At 34.9% G+C, this 24,265-nt stretch overlaps 3 protein-coding genes across 3 annotated transcripts; all 3 read left to right on the plus strand.

The window, feature by feature from the left end:
* Window positions 1-493: 493 nt before the first annotated feature.
* On the plus strand, window positions 494-13,395 carry LOC25501540 (dual specificity protein kinase YAK1 homolog). The gene is made up of 18 exons (XM_013590792.3): window positions 494-1,146; window positions 2,870-3,069; window positions 3,234-3,387; window positions 3,494-3,603; window positions 3,792-3,861; window positions 3,955-4,037; window positions 4,159-4,240; window positions 4,340-4,380; window positions 4,963-5,085; window positions 5,817-5,964; window positions 6,103-6,217; window positions 6,358-6,440; window positions 6,553-6,627; window positions 7,137-7,211; window positions 9,545-10,344; window positions 10,915-11,022; window positions 11,485-11,774; window positions 12,671-13,395. Exons 1-18 carry the CDS (start codon window positions 934-936, stop codon window positions 12,763-12,765), a joined length of 2,865 nt encoding a protein of 954 aa, XP_013446246.1. The 5' UTR covers window positions 494-933; the 3' UTR covers window positions 12,766-13,395.
* Window positions 13,396-15,164: 1,769 nt separating this feature from the next.
* On the plus strand, window positions 15,165-17,852 carry LOC25501541 (WPP domain-interacting protein 1). The gene is made up of 2 exons (XM_013590793.3): window positions 15,165-15,581; window positions 16,850-17,852. Exons 1-2 carry the CDS (start codon window positions 15,239-15,241, stop codon window positions 17,554-17,556), a joined length of 1,050 nt encoding a protein of 349 aa, XP_013446247.1. The 5' UTR covers window positions 15,165-15,238; the 3' UTR covers window positions 17,557-17,852.
* A 1,354-nt stretch (window positions 17,853-19,206) lies between these two features.
* LOC25501542 (F-box/FBD/LRR-repeat protein At5g56420) lies at window positions 19,207-24,118 on the plus strand. Its single transcript, XM_013590794.3, has 5 exons — window positions 19,207-19,727; window positions 20,530-20,959; window positions 21,047-21,196; window positions 21,324-21,615; window positions 23,624-24,118. Exons 1-4 carry the CDS (start codon window positions 19,276-19,278, stop codon window positions 21,612-21,614), a joined length of 1,323 nt encoding a protein of 440 aa, XP_013446248.1. The 5' UTR covers window positions 19,207-19,275; the 3' UTR covers window position 21,615; window positions 23,624-24,118.
* Window positions 24,119-24,265: the final 147 nt, after the last annotated feature.

Below are 24,265 nucleotides of genomic sequence, written 5' to 3' on the forward strand. Positions count from 1 at the left end.
ATAGCAAAATAAAATGAGATTTGACCACATATAACCAATTAAATTCACACACCTTTTCTAATAAAGAATCTAAAAGAAAAAAAAATACATGCATTTTTTTTTAATGAAAAATGTGTCCTATATTTAATGAAAATAAATACATTGTTTTTTGACTACATGCAAAAAATAGTTCATCAATGAAAAGAAATACATGTATTTACTGAAATGTATTTGGTTGAAATATTGAACCAAATACGTATGAAATAAAAGTCCTAAATTTTGTGCTATAAATACTCACCAACATTGTGAAATCACAATCCCATGTCACCTTAGACGACCATATACTCTTAACCCAGACGGTGTGTTGTGCTCGTGCATTGCCCATCCCCATTTCAATTTGCCACACTCTCTCTTCTTTCAAATCAAAAAACCATATACTTATATTTTTGAATAAATCAAATAACCATATAGTATAGTAAAATAAACATTTTATCATTTCACATTTCATATTATTTTATATTTTATATAAAATATATATAACAAAACCAAATATCCCAATCGCTTTCCACCCATTTTTCTTTTCCTTCCGTTTTCCTTTCTCCGATTCATTCTCAGAGGAAAGAAAATCAAATTTCACCATCATCAACAATTTCAATCTTCAATCATCAGGATCTCAGGTTATTCCTGACCGTACAATGATTCTGAAGGTTCAATTTTACGATGGGATTGAAATCCGTTGGTAAATTCCTCAAATTCGTATAGTAGTATTGTCAAAAAAATTGGGGATTTTGAGGGTTACTTTTTTTTTTCTCACTAAATTTACTCCCTTTTTTTGTTTAATTTATGATGTTATGAGTGATGAGAGTGGAATTGGAATTGAAGAAATTGGGAAAAGGGAAAATTTTGTGAGTTGAAATTGAAAATTAGGGTGTGGGTTGTGTCTGTTTTCGGGTGATGGATGAGGTGGTTAGACCTGTTGGTAGTAGTTGTAGTAGTGAAGTAGAGCAGTCTCAGTCTAGAGATACTGTTGTCGAAACGGCGTCTTCCTCTGATTCAGGATGGCGTCCTAGGGAGCTTGCTTTTGCTCCATTTGTGCCGCGGGGCGATGAACAACGAGTTAATGCTGCTGGAAAGTCCTTAAAGTTGCGTGCTTTTGTGAGAAAACCTGTAAGTTTATATTTCTTTTTGTGATTTTGGTTATTTATGTTTGCTATTGTTGTTAATTGTTACTTGCATTGGTGTGTGGTTTTGAATTAGTTTGTGTTTTTGGAAATGGTTGTGTGTATTGTGACAAGATTGTTGCTTTGACAGTTTTTGACTTGAAAGGTGGTTTTTTTTTAAGTGAGAAAGTTGTTTTTTTTTTTTTTTTTTTTTTTTGTGTGGGTGAATATAGTTTTATTGGAGATAATTTTTTTTTTTTGGTGTGGTTGTCGGGTGATAAGTGATGTCCCGTAAAAAAAAAAAAAAAAAATTCTACCCAGGAGTTAGTCGGACCAATATTTTCAATGTTGGATGGCCTAAAATTTTAAAGTAAAAACCTTTATCTATGGTAATTAATAATCCGAATAATGTGTCAAAACTCCTATCTATGGATATCTATCATTCATAGGTTGATAGTAAGATCCATAAAACGCTTTGTCGGTATGCCCTTAGTCAATGCATTTTTCAATTAATGTCTTGAAGGAGCATTAGATGTGGTTATCAATAAACTCCTTAATTAACTATTTGGTTTCTCTTTCGTGATGTTCCGGTTTATCTGACGTCGTTGTCTTATCTAGTTGGGTTGGGTTAGATGCTAATGGCCAATTTGTGGTTTAATCTGACCGTTCCTTGCATTGGAGGTATCTGAATCATCATGTAAGGTACCGTTGGTTAAGTGACGTTTACTTAAGGTGGGGTAATATGACAAAAAGACACGGGGAATGAAAGTTCATATTGTTGTTAGTAGTTGTACCTGAGTCAATAACCCATGATACCTCAGATATTATACTAGGACCGTTCAAGCATAGGAAATTGAAGTTATTACTAGTTGTGGCTAGAAAGCAAGTGTATGAAGGTTTATTGAGAGAAACAATGAGGTCCTGCAGGTGCTCCAACTCAGTTATCAAGGGTTGGTACATCCTTATTTGCATGCGACTTCACTATGGGATCAGAGTTTAAGGCAATCTGATTGATCTAAGTATTGAATGTTGTGGAAATGGTTGAACCTGAGCTGGTTTTTCCTCGAAGACTTGGTAGTTTCATTGTCAGACATGTAGTACTAATCCAGTGATAGTGAGATCAAAGAAGCTTTGTTAGGAGAGTCAACCTTAACTTTGGGAAACGGCCGCGTAGGCGATGCAGATGAGCAAGTCGGGAATGCCATTGCGGTGAACATAGGAAGGACATGCCTCACATGATACCAAAAGAAGGCACGCAAGTCTGACTTTTAGGCAAACCACGCGGCGCATATGATGGCAGCTGATGGCATGTCTCTAGTATTTGATCGAATTGGGGGTATCACCTTGGTTGGTGCATTGATATGGTAGATGAGATGCATACACTTGGGAAGTCATTTGCAGGATCTACTTTCTTTGTGTGTTGGTGTACTGATGATGTGGTTTGCTTTAAAGCTTTGTTGGTAACTAAAGCATGTTCAAACTGGGGTTCAGTTAGAAGATATACTTATTATAGTTTTTGTAGGAAGTAGGGTCAATGCTAATATGGATGCATACACACACACAGAGAGAGAGAGAGAGAGAGATCACTGCTTTCAAATTTTTGTTTGTAATTACATGTAACCAGCAGAATTTTGATATAGGATTGCAAGTTTTAATGTTCTCATTGATGTGACTGTTTGGAGCTTAGAGTACCTAAAAGTTTCAACTGATGCTCAATTGTGAATTTGCAGTTGGTGGCAAGATTGACCAAGGGAATAGTTGAAACATACCAAATATGCAATCCAAAGTTTAAATATTCTGATGATCTAAATCCCAAAAGATTTTTGACCAGCCCATCTACTGGAGTGCTTAATGATGGCTTTGATAATGCAAACTCGGATCTTATTCTGACAGTGAATTTGGTCTTGATCCATTTAGAGAAAAGTAGAAGGTTTGTCATACATATTTTGTTCCTTCAATACAATAATTATATATGTTCCTTTATGAATACCAAAAGCAATACTTGTTAATTTTCTGGGGATACCAAATGTGTCACACTAACCATCTGGCAAAATCACTACGTCTTCATATAATTTGCATTATGATATGCTGCAGATATATTGTCAAAGATCTCCTTGGCCATGGGACATTTGGACAAGTGGCCAAATGCTGGAATTCAGATACCAACAGTTTTGTTGCTGTGAAGATCATTAAAAATCAACCTGCATACTATCAACAGGCACTGGTTGAAGTAACTATTTTAACAACGGTAACCAGTTGTTGTTATTTTTATTTTAAGATGCTAGTCATTTTCTTGGAAGCAACATCCATGAGAAGCTTCTAAGGCACTTTTTTTTTTACTTTTTTTCCTGCAGTTAAATAAGAAGTACGATCCTGAGGATAAGCATCACATTGTTCGTATATATGATTATTTTGTATATCAACGGCATTTGTGCATATGCTTTGAACTTCTGGACACAAACCTGTAAGTTGCCAACTTCTTTGCCGTTTGATATTTGTCTGGCTTTCATCATTGAGAATGTATCAAAACTTGGATGATGTTCAAGTTCAACATAACTAAAATTCTTGAACGAACTATACAATGGTGCTATCCTAGATTTGTTGTTTGCCTCCCTCTTGCATATTTTGGTATTGACATTAAATAGTATACAGGTATGAGCTTATCAAAATGAATCATTTTAGGGGATTGTCTCTTGGTATTGTTCAGTTGTTCTCTAAGCAGGTATGTCAATTCTTTGTGTGGCCTTTCTGTTTAGTCCTTTTTGTTGGTTTTGATATCTTACCATAATATGTTTTCTTAAATTTATGTTTTAAGATTTTATGTGGACTGGCTCTATTAAAAGATGCTGGCATTATTCATTGTGATCTGAAGCCAGAAAACATTCTTTTATGTACGAGGTTGGTTTCTTACATAAAGGTGCTCAAAAAGAACTGTATGCTGCAGCTATTTTCGTTAACTTTCCATGTACGCTGCAGCTATTTCATCTTGAGATTTTATGTAACCTTATTTTGTGCACAGTTCCGTGAAGTCAGCAGAAATTAAGATTATTGACTTTGGATCGGCATGCATGGAAAACCGTACTGTTTATTCATATATTCAGGTATACAATCTCTGTCTACAGCGGGCTTTTATGATCATTCCTGTTGTAATTATAATTATCTGGTACTTACATTACACATCTTACCTGTTTTTTGTGCAGAGTCGATACTATAGATCTCCTGAGGTTCTTCTTGGATATCAGTATCCTAACCCATGAAATTAGTAGCTGATAGCCTGATACCTCTGTTTGCAGGCTTTTTATTTTTATTTTTCTTGTTCCTTTTCATTGCTTTATTTTCTCGCCGCCTCATCATCTTTCCACGTTACAAGCTGCATGCAGTTGTCACAGTTTTCTCATCGTCTAATAATGACAATAAAAGCTTCGACATTTAATCTTTGCTTGCTATTTTATTTCTATGACTTAGTTATACAACATCATTAAAGAACAGTTTTTGTTCAATTAGAGCTAGTAGTACTATCCATCATCCGTGCTCTGTTTTCCTTCCTTTTTTTCGGGGGTGGCGAATGAATTAGTTGACTTGCCAGAGCCCTAATATGTAGAGATGCTATGTGGGGAATGAATTAGTATGATATAAAGAAATAACTCTAGCATGCATAAAGATGCTAGATTTACGTAGCAGCACGTCCTTGTCTAAATTGATGGCACACATAGCATTTTTTATATATATTCTTTGGAAGACGCGTTATCTCTTTTTTTTGTAACTGTTTTTCAGGTTATTTTCGTGCACTCTTTTCTTCTACTGGCCCTTAACCCATTATTAGATACACAACAGCTATTGACATGTGGTCGTTTGGGTGCATAGTGGCAGAATTGTTTCTTGGATTACCATTATTCCCCGGGGCTTCAGAATTTGATCTTTTGAAAAGGATGATTGAAATAATTGGGTAAGCTAATATCTCTCAAGGAGAACCGTTATTTTATCATGTGACTATCCATTTTATATACCAAAAGTATGACATCACTTTGAAGATATTTTACCGCTGCCTATCTAAATTATACTTTATATGTCAGCCAGAGGAAAAATGCTCAAATGAAGCATAAGTTCAAGCTTCATTTTTATTTAACGAAGTTTTTCTTGCAAACCGAGGGTTACACTCCCTGTCTTAGGTTTTGGGTTAGGACTAACTGAACCCCACAAAATTGACTTGTAAGGTGTGAGATGGCCGCATCTTAGAACGTGGGGCTCTCAACCCGCCCTCCACCCCAATAGTGAGTGAACATTAAAGCTTGATTTAGGTGGTCCCGATAACAGGCCATTAATGGATCATTTGCTGTTGTTAAGCATTTATAGCCTCAACATCTATAGCGATGGGAAGAAGATAGTTTCATTAGTCGAGGACAATTAAATGAAGTATAAAATTGAGTCCTGTTCTTTCTTTTTAAGCTGACTAAAATAACGCTTGTCAGATATCATATTGTTGAGTCAAATTATCTTTTCCTCAATAAAGTGATTTATGTAAATTGTGAAGCAGTTCTTTCCTTGTAATCATGGATAGTTATTAGATTTTGAATAGGAAACAAAAATATTTGATCTAGTTCTCATCTGCAAATTAGTTTGCTTTGTATATCTTTTACTATTTTGAATGACGCTAAATATGTTGTGAATATATTGTAGAGGACAGCCACCTGATTATGTACTGCGGGACGCCAAAAACACTAGTAAATTCTTTAAGTGTATAGGGAATCTCCAAAACATAGAAATCAGCGAGGGTTCCAAAAATGGACGTGTTTATCAAGCATTGACAGCAGAAGAATATGAAGCTGTAAGTTTTATGTTACTGATGTTGCTCTAGGATCTTCCTCCAATATGAACATTGTTGCATCTCTTCATATTATTTTTGTCCTTTTGGTTTCTTTTTAAATATTACATAAATAGTATCATATTTCTGGTTCCTGTTCAGAGAGATTTGAAGAAGCCGTCAATTGGAAAAGAGTATTTTAAACATATGAATCTTGAAGCAATTGTGACAAACTACCCCTACAGGAAAAACCTACCAAAGGAAGATATTGCCAAAGGTCAGCTTCCTGAGAAGGCGGGAAATTTTTACTCAACATGGTTTTGCTATTATGTTTTGTTTGCATGACTGCATGTTTGGTTTCCATATTCAATTCAAGTGCCACTGATAAATGCTGTTTGAATTGAACTTGTGTTGTAGAAAGTCAAATACGATTGGCTCTTATTGACTTTTTGAGAGGGCTTGTTGAATTTGACCCTGCAAAACGCTGGTCACCCTTCCAGGTAGTTGGCTTTGCCTTCTTGTCTGCATTGACCCATCTTTCAAATTAAATTTTGGCTTGTGTTCATGCAAAGTTTAAGGTATAAGTGCCCAATTGTTATTTGTTTCCTGCAGGCTTCAAAACACCCTTTTATAACCGGGGAACCTTTTACTCACCCTTACAGACCTTCCCCTGAGACCCCTCACATTGTAAGTAAATCTCAATTCTAAAACATATTGACTTTTTTTAAGTTACTTAAACTATTTATTCAGTTCTTCATGTCCTTTGAATTGTTATGGGAAATGCTTCACTGCTCTTGCAAAAGTAGTATTTAGGTTGCATGTTTCAGATGTATATGATTTGTTATTGTTCCTGCCAATCTGCTTTTGAATAATTTTCTGTATCTCTGTTGTGTAAGAAACATGTATATGTGTAGTCTAGGATCGGTGGGAATGTTTAGGTTTGATTTATTGTGTAAATATGATAATTAGGACAATTGCATCTCTGTATATATTATATTTGTAAATACCGAATCCATCAGCACCTGCTTCTTTTGTTCTCTTCTTGTTTTTATTTTCTATTTTTTATATTCCCATAATTTAATCAGTCTATTTTATTTGGATGCTGTTTTTCTGCCCATTCATTTAGTTATTTGATCAATCAATGGATTCTATTCTCTTCATGAACTAATGTTCATCTAATTTTTCTGACTTTTTAGCCGGTAGTTCAAAACGTCAAGGTTGATAATCATCCAGGTGGAGGACACTGGTTTGCTGCTGGCCTATCACCAAATGTGAGTCTTCGACGACTGTAACTTTTACTGCCTTTATCTCAAGTATAGGGATTACTTTTTAGCTTACAGAAGACAAGAAAGCATATTTGAGAGATTTCATAAATAAAATAACCTTTGTACACAAGTTGGGCACTGCTAGGCCCATATTGCAAGTGTATAAGAGATGAGACAGAAAAGGGAATGTGAGGGGTAATGGAGAAGGAAGGTCCAATGACAATGTTGTCTTGATGAAAACAATTGAGGCTGTTGTTGAATGAGAGAACAAAATTGTGGAAGTTGTTGCAGAATGTACCGGTGGCGAACTAAGATTGGAGAGGAGATGCAGGTAATGGGAGAAAAAATGAGGAAGGAAAATAACAAAATGAGACAGGCAAGAATTCGCTGGTGTGATTGGTGGTGTTAGGTTGAGCTGAGGGGTATTTCTCTTGGTCTCAGGGTTGGTTAGGAGATCTTCTCTATTTTGTTTTCGTTAGTATTTCCATTTACTTATTCCAAGGAGTTAAGCTCCATCCATTGTATTTTGATGTATTGTACTGATTGTTGTTTCGGACTTAAGCAATTTATCGGTCTTCTTCCTTAAGTTCACATTATTTGGGTTATATCCTATCTTTTCTGGTTCTGTCCTAACAGGCACAAAGCCTAACCTAAATCGGATTTAAAAGGAGTGAAGAGTAACAAAGTCCTGTTGGGTAAAAGCTATAGTGATTTAACCTTTTGATGGCCTAGAGAATCTATTTTTGGTTTATAAATTTTATGCTCTCACCACTAAGTACACAGTTAATGCCATAAAACAGGAGCAGCTTCGTAGATACACTTAGCCATGAACCATTAAATATAATTAGAGTTGTGATGAAGACAATCCAAAATCTAATGAACTTTAGATCAAACTACATTGCTTCCTTAACCTGAAAAAGTCGTGCCCTAAATATTCAGTATTAGCTTTAGGTATAGGTAATCTGTTATCAAAGCCAATCACAAGTTTGATTCCCAGAAAGGTATGGACTGCTGGCACGTGCTTGTAGGGGATGGGTTGTTTTTTGCCCACCTTTTGTCTTAGTAAAGGGGTTTCCCTTATCACTCAAAGCTCCGCATGTTTTGAGGATATGCTCAATAATTACCAAATGCTTCCAAAAATATACTGTTGGCTAGGGTAATTTAGAACCAAATGTGCAGTTGTTTAACACCAACACTACTAGAGGCTCTAAGGTTTTGTAAGGATGGGTTAGGCCCCAAATTTCAACATGGTATCTGAGCTTGTCGAATTGAAGGCCACCTACCTATCCACACGCCGAGCCCAAAAAGAGTGTTGGGCGTGACGGGGGTGTATTGGGAAAAACTCAAGTCCCACATCAGATAGATAAGACTCTTGATAAGGGTGGAGACACTCCTCACCTTATGAACTGGTTTTGTAAGGATGAGTTAGGCCCCAAATTTCAACAATACTTATCACAAGGCAACCTTGTTAGTCTCGTGTTAGTATTACTTGAGAGTGACTTGTCTCAGGAAGGATGTTAGATTCCTTAGCTGAAATTTCACCCTGAGATCTGATTAGAAAATAGAGAGACGTCTAACAAACTCATTTCATCTTTAACTTTAAGAAACATTATACTGAATATCTGCCAACTATATTTCATTGCATATCACTATAGATATTTGCCTGACAATGAATCATTCGACACATAGAATTATGCCTTTAATAACCTCAATATTTTTTATTATACAATATCATTTTGCTGAATGACGATTTTGGTAATTGATACTTAACTATCCTCCCATTCCAAGGAAAGCTCTCTGTAATTTTCTATCTTGCTGCTACATAATTCAGAATATGTGTATATTGGTAGGTACCTCATATGTACTTGTAGACCTGATTGTCCAAGGCTCACTTAGATCAAAATACAGGCCCAGTGAACTACCTTTCATTCTGATCTTAACTTTCAAAAAGAAAGAATAGAAATAAATGGGAGTTGGAGCCTAAAGTCACCCAAAGAGGGAAACTAGAGAAGGATAAGAGTTAGTTACGAGAGAGAAAGTTGAGTTTGTTATATAGGGTGGAGGATAGAATAATATCGGGTGTCTTGGAGATTAGTGAGTTGGTTATAGGCAGAAGCATTTTGTTTCTCTGAAGGAGCTTAGCTCGTGGCAGTAGGATTGTAGGAATACTAATTCCTCTGTAATTTTTTCATTTCAGAGTTTTACAAACTTCTTTGGTTAATGAGTTGATCTGTCTTCCTTTAATTTGCGTTGCTACTTCTGATTTCCTATCATATATGATTCAGTTTTGAAATAATGATACCCAGTTTTTCCTAGTTGACTATATTTTATTCCTGCAGGTTGCAGGCAAAAACAGAGCTTCCCTCTATAGCAGTCCTCATTTTCAGCTGGCGCAACATCCACCTGCTAATAGCTATGGCAGTGTAGGAAGCCATGGGAGCTATAATGATGGTATTGGGCTTGGAAGCAGCTATGGAAGTTATGGAGAGAGCAGTAACATGTTTGCTTACTATTCACCTATCGCTCCATCTGGGATGAACATGCACAGTCAGGGTGGTATGTCAATGCTTGGAAATAGTCCTGATGCTCGGAGAAGATTTAAGTACCAACCTGGGAATGGGCTGGGTGTAAGTCCATCTGGTGGAAATTTCGCTCCCTTGCCTCTTGGTGCCAGCCCATCTCAATTTACTCCACCAAGTTCATATAGTCAGATTTCAGTTGGTTCGCCAGGACATTTTGGGCCTACATCTCCTGCAAGAGGAGCTTCTCATGGATCACCTTTGGGCAAGACTGCTGCAGTCAGCCAGTTTAATAGAATGAAAAATTGGGGACATTCTGGAAGTCCTCAAACTCAAGAAACAGCATTTTCTTCACATTGGCATGGTCAATATCCTGATAGCTTTAGCCAAGCTGAGGGGACATCACATGCTCCTGGAAGTTCACCATCATATTCACAATCAAATATTAATCCTGGAAATTGGAAGCAGCGTGGAAGTGGAGGGGTATCTGCTAATCAGAACATTCCATCCATGGTTATGCCTGGTTCTAATATGAACTCACAATCGATGGAATTGGTCCGTGACAATGTGGAGACAGGTTTTTCATTGCCTGATCCTGGAGATTGGGATCCTAATTATAGGTACACAATTGACTCCCAAACAGTGCTTTTGTAATTGATTATACTGGTGATGTTATTTTTAATTGAAATAAGGAATGAGGAGGTGATTAGTATAAGATTGCTTGAACGAGATAGAAGCTCCAATAAAACCAAAGTACGAGCAGAATGAATGAAAGAAGAGGTTAAAATGGAAAGTCCTATGAAGCACGGACACTCATCGGATTAGGTGTGTCCCAGTGTCGGACACACGTCGGTATCCGACTCGGCACCTACGATTATACTGAATTATGTCATTTTCTCAAATTATTATCCGTGTCCAGTGTCCGGTGTCATTATATGTGTCCGTGCTTCATAGATGGAAACAACAGTGAAATAGGCAGAATTGATAAGAAATAGTTTCCCTAGAACGAGACTAAAATCCATGTGTGGCGGAATTCAAGTGTTCAACTTATTTTGGTCCATGATAGTTGTAAAACAGACTCAAAATGAATCTTCTAGTTCTCATTGTTTTGCCTTTGAAATTTTTGTGAAGTTAATTATTAACATATGTTGATATTAGTTTTCTTTACAATGATTTTGATTTCATTCCAGTGATGAACTACTTCTGCAAGAAGGTGGTTCAAATGAAAGCTCTTTGACAACTGAATTTGGCAGAAGTGTGAATCTTGGTTCCACTGAACCGTGGTCTGGATTTGGAAGGTTCGACCTTGTTTCCACTCTTTTACATTTAGCTTTCATTTATCCTTGATTCTTGTGATTTCCGAGCTTTCCTTTATCCTTGGTTCTTGTGATTTCCGATATACAGATTTGTGCGTCCCTTGGTTGCAGCTTGGGTTTATTTGTTAAATATGCTGATGATTTTCCTGTGAATTGGACTCTTTAATACATTATTAGTTTTCAGAAATAGGGAAAAAGGAAATTGAGATTCCCTTTATCAGCATACCAAAACTTGTGAACGTATTTCCTTATTTTAATCAGACTTAATAGAATCACGAGGACATGAATATTTTTACAATCTACGAACTTTTTTTTAATGAACTTAGAGAGGATAAAATTTCATGCAATATTTCCTTTCCTTTATATTTGTTCTTTCGTCAAATCTTGATCATCCTTATTTTACTTCAATTGATCCTTTATTCTGTTTTTTACTGTGTGCTACAGACTAAATGGACCCGGTCAAACATTATCTAATGTAGAGATGGGTAGCCCCCCGACACATGATCTCCCAGCAGCATACATACCCTCTATGTCAAAGCCTTTTCATCTCACGCCTCATATTTCACAAAATTCTCCAAGCCGTTTTGGACACCAATCTGTTCAAAGATTTACACATGGCAGACCTCCTCAGGGTAGTGACTGGAATCAAATTAAGATTCAGGCTCCTTCTAATTTCAGCAATGTGGGCCCACGTTCTCCCAGGAATGCCTCATTCACTGGCAATATGACATGGGGTATGTATTACTTGCCACATGGTTCCATGCATCCACTGTTTTCCTTTTTCTTAAATCTGTTATTTGGTTTTATCACTCCAGCACCCCTAATTTTTTTTCCTGATACCTGGACCCTGGCTAGTTGGGCAACCTGGTTATTTAGAGTTGTTTCTTCAGCAGGGTCCTTGGAAGGGTTGGATCTATTATGGATTTAAGAGTTTGATATCACAACTTGATCCCATGATCTTCAGCCAACATGGAAGCAACTCTAACGGTTGTGTGAAGGCTCCCCTTCGCCTGTACCCCGATTGTGTGTGTGTGTACACACTACACACACACACGCACCTATATATATGGAGCGTATTTGGTGAGGACCATTGATTAGGTGAAGAGTGAGAACATTTAATTACAATTATCATTAGAGATTAAAATTGACGGTTTATATTACATCACTGATTACAAACTACATAGTATTCTCGCATATTTTATTTAAGGGTCATGTTAACTTGTGCTCTTAGGGCACATGTTAAGCATTTATTTCATTCCATTAATAATAAGAATTTAATGGAAAAAAGTTAGTATTAAACAACTTGAGTAATAAATTAACACAATTTCCAATACACAATTACTATTAGTGGAATTCTTAACATGTGCCTTAAGGGCACAAGTTAACATTTCCCTTTATTTAAAGATCACGCAAAGACTTGTAATTAATGATGTAATATGGAGTGTTAAGTTTAATCTAACATTGTAAAGAAATATTATCATTTCTGACAATAATCAAGAGTTCTCACTTGATACTCTCCTTGTGTGTATCATATTGTCTGTTTAAATGATGTAAAAATTTATGATATGCTTGTAAAATAATAATATATGATGTACCCTATCAATCTAACTTGGGTGGGTATATTTTGCAGGGAGAAGAATGAATCCTCCCATGGCAAGTATTCCTCCTATTTCAAACATGCCACCCACATCTCGTTCAAGAAAAGACTATGCAAGGATAGATTAGCACTAGTCCTGATTGGGTGAACCATCATAGCTTTTTTTATTTTTTATTTTATTTTTATTGTTTCGGTTCATGACAAGGGTGCTTTGTATGAGCGGAGAACGGAAGGGAGTTGTATGGAGAAAAGGTGAAAAAATAGCCGGAAGCAATGGTTCCTTACAAACCCTTCTATATCTTTGATCATTTGTTGTGCTTGCGCTTGAAAATAATTTATAGTTTGCATGTCATTGATCATTTATTAAGGTACTGGTATCAAGTAATTCAAAGGCACTATATGGGCTGAGATGTCGTAAGAAATCTTAGGAGTTGGTCACGTGCATAATTTTCTAATATTCAATGCCATTTTCTTTACCTTTTATTGTATTATTAGAGCCCTTGGAGGTTTCTAAAATGATCTCTTCTACCTATATGTGGTTGCCCTTCACATCTGAACTATTATATATTTGATTTATTTGGTATGCTAGATAGCTAGCTGCCTTGAACATAAATATGCCTATAGGGTGTGTGATGGGGTGTGAATACTATCTCCAGCGGCATGGCCATAATTTGAAGCTTATGTTGATTTAAGTTGGAACCATTTTTATGTTGAACTAAGTGAATGTCACCATGTCAAGAAAAATGGGGTTTCTTTTAGTTTGTGTTCTGGTACCATACTGTGGGTGCGTGGAGTTGAGAATTTTTCGCTGGAGAGAGTTTGATCCCCCCTTTGATACATATATTTAGCTCTTTATTTTTTATATATATTTGATTTTTGATTTATTTTATATTTTGATTAATTTAAAATCATGCTTTACATTCGAAGTGTGGTATCATTCGTAGTATTATCGTGATATTACTGAGTAAAAAGACAACTTCTGTGATAAGATTTTTTTTTGGGGTACACTTGTGGTAGATGATTTTAATGTATGATATTAGTTCTATGAATTTTCTTTTGAACACTGCATACCATTTTATGTTATTTTTACATGTATTTTGTGTCAATCTAAATTTTGCTAACTAAAACATGATTTTAACTAAATTTCAATATTATTAGTTCTATTGTTTAGTCAAGGGTTGGATTTGGTTTTGATAATGTGGCCAAATAAACCCAATCTGATTAGTGATTAGTCTAGTGAAATCTTCAATACATGGTGACTTTTTTGATAAGATTTTTTACAACAAGATCGAAGGTTCAAGGAGGAGTGAGAGATTTCAAGTTTGGCAATTCTAAATTGAGAATTGATTGCATAATCAGCTCAAAGAATCAAATTTGTGGCCGATACATCATTGGTGTCATTTTTTTTTTTCTTCCTTTCGGTGGTGGTCGGGGTTAGAACCTCAAACCTTGTATATATTATGCATTGTTCTTATCAACTAAGTTAAGTTCACGACTTGTCAAAAATAAATAAATTAAGTTCACAAGAATTGTCATTGGAGATCTAACAGAACTTTACATGTATAATAATATAAAAATTATGTTTTTTTATAAGATATAAAAATTAAGTTAAAATATGATTTTGATCATTTATCTTTTACTGAAAGCTTATTTTGATCCTTTATCTTCTTTTTTATTTACCAAAATGAACTTAGGTTATTTCAATTAATGTGCACTCTCCGTGAGGGTAATCAGTGCGCCGATTATTTTGCAAAACTAGGAGCCAGCTCAGATGATGGTCTTTTGATTCAAACTCTGCCTCCCGATGATCTTCGCCCTTTCTTGAAGAATGACGTTTTCGAAACTTTGTACCTGAGAGCTTAGTTTATGTCTTTTCTTTTCTTTCCTGTTTTCGTTTCTTTTTTCTGTTTCTTCACTCTTGTAACCAAAAATAAATAAATTAATGTGCATTAAGTAATACATGTAGGAATCAAATTTTGCATAAGCTTGGATGAACCAATAGATTTACTGAAGTTCAATGTTTATTTACAAATATCAATGTTCAAAACACAAGCCACAACTTATCTTAGTTGGGAGATGAGTAGTTCATTTGGTTGAGCTGAAATATTAAAGCAGTTAAAAGTCCGATTCAAGTGAGATAAATAATATTTTCTATTTTTAAAATTTAAAAAAAAAAAAAAAAAAAAAAACTACCTTACTCAAATTAATAATGAGAAAAACATAGTCAAGTTTTTATGATAATAAAATATTATTTTTTGTATGATTAAATGCATATAAAAAATTCTTTTAATAGCGATAAATCAATAATGCATCCTAATAAAAAACCATTTTTATTAGATGAAAAAATATTTTTTAATAAAAATTATATTAGAGAAATTAGTTGAAGAATTAAGTTAATTTTAAAAAGTAATTACTGATTATATTTTATTAAACCGCCAAATTGCGCCAATACACGCTTTATCCTAGGCTTCAACGTGTTCCATAATCCATTAATAAACTATAAAAAAAGTGATTATATATTATCTTCTAAATAACTCACACTTTCCACTTTCAACAACATAACTAACAAAACCGCTTTTCAATTCTCGTTTCGTTCTCGTCATGGATTCCGCTGAATCCAAACACAGCAACCGTCAACAAAACGCCACCGAGAATGACGACGTTGCTTCCATCGCCGGCGAGTCCTCACGAAGAAAAGACGCTGTGTCAAAACAAGGTGGTGGTTCTGGTAGCGAGGATTCTGTAGGGTGTGGAATGAGAATCAGTGGTAGTTGTAATCCAAATGCTAGGGTTTTGAATAAAGATGATTGTCAGAAAAACGATCAAGATAGTGATCAAGATTTACTTAGTGATGCACGTGACTCAGAATTGAAGCTCGATGTTGATGATCCTTTATTGAAGTCTATTCATAACCTTAAGCTTTCTCGGGATGCACTTGAACAAGGTTTCTTCATTTTCTTTCTTTTTCTTTCTTTCTTTTTTTGGTTCAAAGTTTCTTCATTTTCTTCATTTTGCTTTTCTTAACTTTGGCTTTTAATAATTGATATAATAATGTGGAGATGTTATGCAATTGGTTAATTAAATGTTATTTTGTAGCTTAGCTTATGTTAATTGAATTAGGGTTTTAAATGGTGGTAGCGTTAACTGTTACAGCTGCGTCGTGATTCTTGATATTGCTGCGGTCGCGTTGTGGTTTCACAGTTTCGGCAACATAAAGAACTGTTGTGTCGCGACCCAGGTTGCAATTTTGAATCTTTATATGAAACCCTTGTTATAATTGATATACAATTTAAATTATGACACTTTAGATGCATAACCTTGTTTAGATGCACAATAGTGTTATAGCATATTGGAATGCTCTTTAGTGAGAGGTTCTTGGTTTGATTTTTTGTGAAAAATTAGGTCTTTTGAGAGAGATTCATGTTTGTGTTACTCTGTCAGTTTTGAACAGGATTGCTTCTGTTAGAATGATATTAGTGAATTTCATCTAAAAAGAATGTTCTTTTTTTTTCTCTAAAAAGTGAGTTAAAGATGGTTTTTATGTTTGTATTTTTTATGTAAACTTGATTTTAATTAATGTTGAAAGTCACTGATTCTCACACTTATGAAAAGAAAGGTAAACAATAGTTTTTTGCCACTGTAAATTAATAGCTGACTTTGATTGAATATTGATTATTGATTCAACTTATGTAACTGATATACAATTTAAATTATGACGCTTCCAGAGTACACACAATGTGATGGAAGTTGATTATTGATTTAAGTTAATATCTAGCTGTTTAACCCTGTTTGTAATTTGGATGCCTTCTAAAAAAATCCTGTTTGATAGCATATTGGAATGCTTTAGTGAGAGGTTCCTGATTTGATTCTTTCTTAAAAATTAGGTCTTTTTGGAGAGAGGATGTGTCCTTGTTACTCAGTCGGCTCGGAACTTGATTGCTTTTGTTAGAAGGATAGTAGTGGATTTCATCCAAAGAAAATGCTACTATCTACTAAAATAGCTTACCAAAATGAGCTTAAGATGGTTTTTATGATGAGTTTTCGTTTCCTGTAAGCTTGATTTTTTTTTAATGTTGAGAGTCATTGATTCACACACTCATGAAATGAAAGTTAAAAGAAGTTTTTGGCCTCTGCAATAGTGTCTTTATTGGAAGTGTGGTGTGTGTCATTGCATTCTGTGAACTCTTCATAACCAATATGCGTCTCTTGCAGAAATTGAAAAATTCAAGGAGATTGGGAATGAAAGTTCCTCACATGATGATAATGGCTCAATCAAATGTAGAAGTGAAGCTGCTGGACCAAGTGCTGTTGATCTAGAATTTCATGATTCATGCTCATCCGGCCATTCTGATGAACAAAATTCATCAAGTTCCAGGGAGCTTCAAATAGCAAGCCTGACAGAAAAAATAGACATTTTGGAAAATAAGTTATACCGATTGAAGTGCGATCTTGAACAAAGGGATGGCAGGATTCTGATACTTGAATCCGACCTTTATACTAAGGAAGAATCTACTAGCACAATAGGTGAAAAATGTAAAGAGCTGGAGTCTGAGCTTGAGAGCCTTTTTCTGCAAAAGGTTGAAGCCGAGGTCAAATACCTTACCATCAAAAATATGATGAAGAGCTTGAAGGTTGCATCAACTTTTACAGAGAAACAGGAAACAATGTCTGGCAATAAAGTGCAAAATACAAATAAGCTTGAAGTGGCAGGTAGTGAGGATTCAATAATGAAGAACAGAACAGATGAATCAGGAAAATACCGTGGTGAAGTTTTAGGAGCTGAGGAGACTTTTATGATTCAGAGGAGATTATGCAACCTGACATACTGCTTTGTCTTACAGTTCATGCTGTTAATCTTGGTCCTTTGGCTTATTTTGTCTAATTTAGAGCCCAATTCCAGGGAGTTTGTGCCCACGTAAATCTGCAAAGTTGTGCTCCCTTTGTGCATTCTCAGAAGTTTATTCACTCATGCTTGATGTAAAGTTTCACTGTCATCGCACAAAGACATTTCTTTTTGTGTGCTGGGAGAGAGCGTCCATGTGCTATATTGTTTCATACCATTTTTTGAACTGCTATAACTCATTCATTGTAGTGTTGACTCAATAAATACAGCTATATAGTGAAATTTGTAGATGGCTTGCTTTTTGTTTTCATAGTTACTATTATTAGATGAGGTGTGGTATTATTTTAAATTTGACACCCAGCATTAATGAATTAGTACAGATCAACTAATGCTAATTATGTTATTTTGCTGATTATGTTTTTAACTTTTTTTTTTTTTTTGGTACAGTTATGTTTTTAACTTTTATTGGTGTATTTTTATACATTGGTTGTATAACTCCATTAAAAAATAACTCATTTTAGAAAATATACAACTTGAGGGCAATTGATCTTTAGGCACCATAAAAAATATAATATGATTTATTTTACTCTAGAGATCGAAACAATGTGTCAATGAAGGTTGGCCGTAAGGTTGTTGGTTTAATTTTTGCCGTCGATCTAAGTGTAACCTCTAAATTTTATATCAATTAAACTTTCTTTTTTGGTATAAAAATGAAACGTTGACATGTGTTCAATGTCTCAAATGTTGTAATCAATTTTTTTTGTATGAAAATTATTATTTTCGATGCAAAGTTTCTAAAAAAGAAAAAAGTTCAATTAATATGTTTCGTAGGTGTACAATTATTTTACATATGCATTTAATAAAATATTGTCACATCAATTAATGAATAGACATTTTGTATGTTATTATATTGATTAATCGTCGTAACAACAAATTATTTTATGCTAACATTTTTGTGAATTTGTTTGGTTTCGAAGAGAGAAATAAACGAGAAATATAGTATTGGTGTATTGTTTCGTTTTGCATGTTAACTCTCTTGCTCTTAGAGAAAAGGAACGCAGTAATTTGGAGTTCATCATATAAGCAAAGTCTGACAAAGAAATGAAATGTTCCACCTAGTAATCAAACTCATTCTTCCTAAAAGGTTCGTCCTTTGATGTAGTTTATTAACCACTTGAGTCCATTCATTTGATTTAATTTATTCTTATGTACTGTTTAACGAAGAATGCTAAAGAGTTCCATAAGACATTGATTAATCATCTAAAACAAATAAATTTTCATAAATCATTATTTGATCAAAAGTAACATCTTATATTTTTAAAACAAAATTTCTTTTTAATAATTCCTTAATCAATGCTTAAAATGCATTAGTTAACAAGACCTTGTTTAATACATGTCAAATATCATCCGCAATAATTTAAGTTAAATGTTTATAACAAATTAGTTTTTAAGTTTTTTTTATTAAAAATTGATCTTTTTAGTCAGAAATTATGTGTTATGATCATGTTTTTTTTTATCAAATCATGTTAAAAAATATTTATGTTGATATTTAATATTAAGTTATTGCTATAAAAACTAAGGTTCACGTGTGAAATATTTATTTTTAATTTGAAACAAAATTGATTAATTACTTTATAATATCATGAAATATTTATCTATAAAATTAAACTTAAATAAAAAAAACAAAAACAATAAAATGCAGGTAAATATTAATGTTTAATGTCATAAATGTACATTCGATACAATGGAAAATAATAGGTAAGAGTGCTATCTCGTCAGTTACACCGAATCGACGATGGCGGAGTCAAGCTTGAAACGGCGGAAAGCAGAAGAAGAGGACAGACTGAGTAGTTTACCGGACTCCATTCTATGCCATATACTATCCTTCCTCCCAACTCGAACCTCCGTCGCAACCATGACTCTCGTCTCTCACAGGTGGCGACACCTCTGGGAGCATCTCCAGGTCTTCGACTTCGACGACTACGACTACGATCCTCACTTTTACGACGACAGTTTCAAAAAATTTGCATCCTTCGTCAATGCTGTACTCACCCTCCGTAGATCCCGCAACATTCGGAAGTTCCGTCTCAACTGTGATTACCCGGATCCCAAAATGTTTGAGCTGTGGTTCCGTGCCGCCACTGGTCCCCACCTTCAAGAACTCTCTCTCACCGTTCTAAACGCCGATGATTTTGTTAAACTCCCTCCTTCCCTCTTCATCAACTGCAACAACCTCGTTTCCCTCCGGTACTAACCCAATTTCAATATCTCTATTTTTTTTATTCATATTCCTTCAGATGGTGTATGCTAGGACTAGGACTAAATTGATAGTAACTGTATAAACTTAGGGGCCAAATTATTAGGAAGTAGTTAAATATAGGGACAAACCTTTTTGAAATACTCATGACATGTTAGATATTAGCTATGAAGCACAGACACTGCTCGGATCGGGCGTATCCGACACGGACACTTGTAATTACACTGAATTATGTGATGTTTTCAAATTATTAGCTGCGTTGGCGTGTCCGTGTCCAGTATCCGTGCTTCATTGGATTTTAGAGAGTACGCCGCAAAGTCAATGACTAATTTGGGACTAATTCTATAGTGCACAAGTAAGACAAGACTTCTATCATGTACAAGCTAGTTTCCTTTCCACCATTGCATTGACCGAAATATGATTTGACTTTTTGATCAAATAAGGAAAAATACATGTGTGCATGGTGGAAGACCATTTTGCTTGCTCGTGCATGCTAGACAAAGCCCTAATTTGGTAGTTTCCTCATTTTTAGATTTTGTTTTCCCTATTTTCATTCAGAAACCTATAAATAAGGTAGAGTTAGCCTCACATTTGTTTCAAATTTGTTTTTATTCCTATGAAACTGTCAAAATACTCTTGTTTTAATGGTGGAAAAATGATATTTGGTATTGATTTTACATATTATTATATCGATGCTCACTTCCATAATTTCATCTCTTGTTCTCTTTCTATTTCCATCATTGAAACAAATAAATAATGTTATATATAACCTGTCTTTTGTTGGTACTGCAGTCTGCATGGTGTAGAAATCCATATCAAAGATCAACATTCTCCGCTTCATTTTCCATTACTGAAGAGACTGAAACTTGGTGTAGAGACTGTGGATTCGGTAGTTGCTTTTCTCTCTGCCTGCCCGGTGCTGGAAACTCTAGATATTAACTTTTTCCTTGAAGACATATCTTTGAACGAAGTTCCCATTCCACCTTCTTTCAGCTCCAAGAGCTTGAAATCCACCAATCACAATTTCACTTGGACTCACTTTAAGTTTGGTATATATCCCCATGACATGGGCATCGTTGGCAACTTTCATAGTATGGTGGAAGCATTTCTCGATGTCTTTTCCTCACGTGAAAGTGAATTTGTCGACCCTATTCTCAACAGCCTCTTCCAAGATAACAAAAACAGTGAAATAAATATACTTTCGCGTCATTTGACATCAAAGGTGAAGTTTTGTTTTTATCGTTTGTATGTTTTTATATATGTAGTTGGTACTAATACTGCGCCATCACTTGTTATCGTGTACATGCAGTTGCCACTTCATGCCCCTGTTCTAAATTATCCAGAATTTCGCAATTTATTTCATCTAAAGTTCATTCTTCCCTGCTTCAACTCGAATCTTCTGGTCGACGCTCTTGAAAAATGCCACGTGCTTCGAGTTCTCATAATTAAGAGCAGCAAGGTTCGTTGACTTCTCAAGTTTAATTTAATCAATCTTTGGTATGTCTATATATACATGCATGTATGAATCTATCTGTACATAAAAATATATTTTTGAGTCAAGGCACGGTGTCCCTTGTTGATTTTAGGAGGAACCACGACCATTGAGAACATGGGAGCCAGAGTCAACAACAGTTTTTGAATGTCTCAAATCCCACCTGACTTATATTCACATAGAAGGATATCAAGGATTGGAAGATGAGCTGGCATTTGCTGACTATATTTTGCGGAACGGACTTGTATTGAAGACAATGCTTATTTTTGTTGATATTTCAATGGACAAAACAAACAAGTATTGTTCTCTCAAAAGATTAACTGACATACCAAAGGGCTCTGTTACATGTGAACTTAAATTTGACCCAGCTCTGTCTCCAAATTAAGGTGCAAACTCTCGCATTCTCTTTTTTATTTTTCTTTATAAATTAATGATCATCAAGACTGGGTTAATCTGCACAATTAGATGTGTTTTAGGATAATAAGTTAGTTTCCTTATTTTGGAACGGCCTCTTGCTGGCTTTGTTTGTTGGTTTTAGTGGGAGTGTGGAGTTTGGCGGGGGTCGGTTTTAGTAATGGGAGGGTCTGTTGGCATGGAGTTGTTAAGGGGCACCTGTTGGTGTAGAAAGGTGATTTTGGCTTTATGCCATCCTTTTCTAAATGATTGCGATCTTTGTTGTCGTAGTAGTAGTTTGTTTTATTCAAATATGTTTTAAAGTTGACCCTTAGAGATGTGGAGCACAAGAGTGATTTTGGCCTTGGCTTTGATATCAGCCCGGTGTCTTTTGATCGTCTGAGATATCGGAGCTGCAGAGGTTGTTGCTGTCTAGTGGTACACAACATGATATTGAACTTGTATTTTTTTGGAAGCTCTTTAGACGCAGTGTCCAGTTGCATAGTGAGTGTTTTTCTTTTTTTGGCTGTCAAGGGGAAGAGCAGTGCTGGTTTTGCATTGGTAGGTATTGGAGTGCATTGGTGCGAGGCATGGTGTTGAACAAGTGTACATGAGAGGGTGGTGGATAATGAAATTGTGCTGAATTTCTAATCAAGTTTGCCATCTAGTGGCATGCTATCTTGGATATCAATTTTATTTGGCACCAATTTTATAGGCTCTTGCAGTTGTTGCTTTTAGAGGGGATGCTTAGTGTACTGTGGAATTGGAAAGCTTCTTTATTTCACGTCCTTCAATTTATGTAGCAAAGTGTGGGCATTGGTTTTCTTGTTTATTGGGTTTTATTGGGAGCTTGTGTGGGTATACTCTTTTTTGTTGAGAACTTGGTTGCATTGTTCTTTCCATAATGCACTTCTTGTGCCTACGATCTTTTTATTTTATATAATGAAATGCTGTCTTGCCTTTGCAAAAAAGGAAAAAAAACTTTTCCATTGGGTAGTTAGTTAGATTAGATGATTGATAGTGAGCTAGTTGGCTAGTGTCTAATAAGCTAAAGAAATAATAGAGCCTTGTACTCATTTCATCATCTGTTCAACATCATTCCTTGTGAGAATTTCTCTCAAACTTCAAGCCATCAAGCTTCATACTTTCCTATCCTGACTTTGCAATTTACAAACAAAATTAGACGTACCTTGTTTTTACATGTGTCACTAGTGGTTACTACATTTTTAACTATAATTCCATAACCCCAAAGTATCCAATTTTCAGTTGATTTAGTTAGTTTCTCACTATAGTGCCTGATTGGGACTAGTGTTGTACTCCTTTTAAAAAAAAAAAAAAAATAATATTGTACTTCTTAAATGTATACCGCTATTTAAGTTTTTTGATTGATTAGAGTATAATGTCACCTATATTATGCATCTGTTTGACTTTTTGTGTTAAAAATTAGCAATCAATTTTGGTGTTTACAAATTCATGGAAAATTTGAGTATAAAATTTACGCAAGCTGTGTTTCATTTGAAAGTTGTTTGTGTTAGACTGACATAGATACGGGGTTAAGGCCTCGGTTTTGTTGTTTAATAAAGGAAGGTGCACTTTGATGGATTTGCATCACCTTTGTCAATGATGCACTAATATGGTTATGGTTATGGTCTTTGTGTTGATGAAATTGATAGATCTTCTAGAAAACCCAAAATAAGTGAAAATGTTATCATGTTTTACAAATATTGAAGAAAACAGCCCACCTTATGTGGCATTTGCATATGTTCAACCGCATTTCATTGTTTCTTTAAATGAATTTAGAAATTATATTATAAATTTTTGTCATCGACACCAACAGAGATATTTTGAGTAACCATATTTTCCTTAAGTGGTGCAGTTGTCAATGGCAAAAAACTATGATGTCAACATTGATACTTTGAGATAATTTGGATGTTAACCAATTATTTGGTTGTAGTAAACTTTATGGGTTTTGAATCACATTTTCTGTCGAATGTTTGACAGGGCGCATTTGGAGTGTTGTGATTTCTTAAGCTGTCAGCGTCATCTTTGGTGGGCTTTATTAACAAGAGACATTGGGAGCAAACGGATAAATATGCATTTTGCAATTCAGTTAGTATGCTTTTTGGTTGGCTAATATCAAGACATGGTATACAAAAGGTCATAATTGTGTCCAATACTGCTAGCTGTCCTGGTGATGCTCTTAAATATTGTTATTGGTTATTTCTAGAAAAAAGTCATTGAAAAACCTGATTTATCACCTTTAAGTATGGCCTTTGAAGTAACTTGCTTAGAGTAACTACAAATCAATAATGTCACTACCCATTACCCAATATCAACTGGGGTCATTGAGATAAATTAGTTCAGTGTTGCAATTTATTTGTGGTTTATATTTCATATCTTTTGGATTTTTAAGAGTACCAAACTATTGTCCTTAAGATTTTGAGGTCAAATAGGGAATATGCTGCTCTTTTAATTACAAGAATTTGAGTTCCTTTACATAGCCTTGTTCATGGTAGTGATTCCAGTTCCGGACATGAATCTTAGTGTGGTTCGGCGGTGACGAAAATTGATTTTGATAAAATTGATTTTGTGAAAATTGATTTTAGTTAAAAGTGAGTTAAAGTGAATTGATTTATGTTTGGA

This window comes from Medicago truncatula, chromosome 8, assembly GCF_003473485.1.
Source record: "Medicago truncatula cultivar Jemalong A17 chromosome 8, MtrunA17r5.0-ANR, whole genome shotgun sequence".
Lineage (NCBI taxonomy): Eukaryota > Viridiplantae > Streptophyta > Magnoliopsida > Fabales > Fabaceae > Medicago > Medicago truncatula.

Coding starts and splice junctions, on each gene's coding strand:
- LOC25501541 (XM_013590793.3), top strand. CDS start 15,239: ATGGATTCCGCTGAATCCAAACACAGCAACCGTCAACAAAACGCCACC. Junction 15,582..16,849: donor TCGGGATGCACTTGAACAAG/GTTTCTTCATTT, acceptor CGTCTCTTGCAG/AAATTGAAAAATTCAAGGAG.
- LOC25501542 (XM_013590794.3), top strand. CDS start 19,276: ATGGCGGAGTCAAGCTTGAAACGGCGGAAAGCAGAAGAAGAGGACAGA. Junction 19,728..20,529: donor AACAACCTCGTTTCCCTCCG/GTACTAACCCAA, acceptor TTGGTACTGCAG/TCTGCATGGTGTAGAAATCC. Junction 21,197..21,323: donor TCATAATTAAGAGCAGCAAG/GTTCGTTGACTT, acceptor TGTTGATTTTAG/GAGGAACCACGACCATTGAG.
- LOC25501540 (XM_013590792.3), top strand. CDS start 934: ATGGATGAGGTGGTTAGACCTGTTGGTAGTAGTTGTAGTAGTGAAGTA. Junction 3,070..3,233: donor CATTTAGAGAAAAGTAGAAG/GTTTGTCATACA, acceptor GATATGCTGCAG/ATATATTGTCAAAGATCTCC. Junction 4,241..4,339: donor CTGTTTATTCATATATTCAG/GTATACAATCTC, acceptor TTTTTTGTGCAG/AGTCGATACTATAGATCTCC.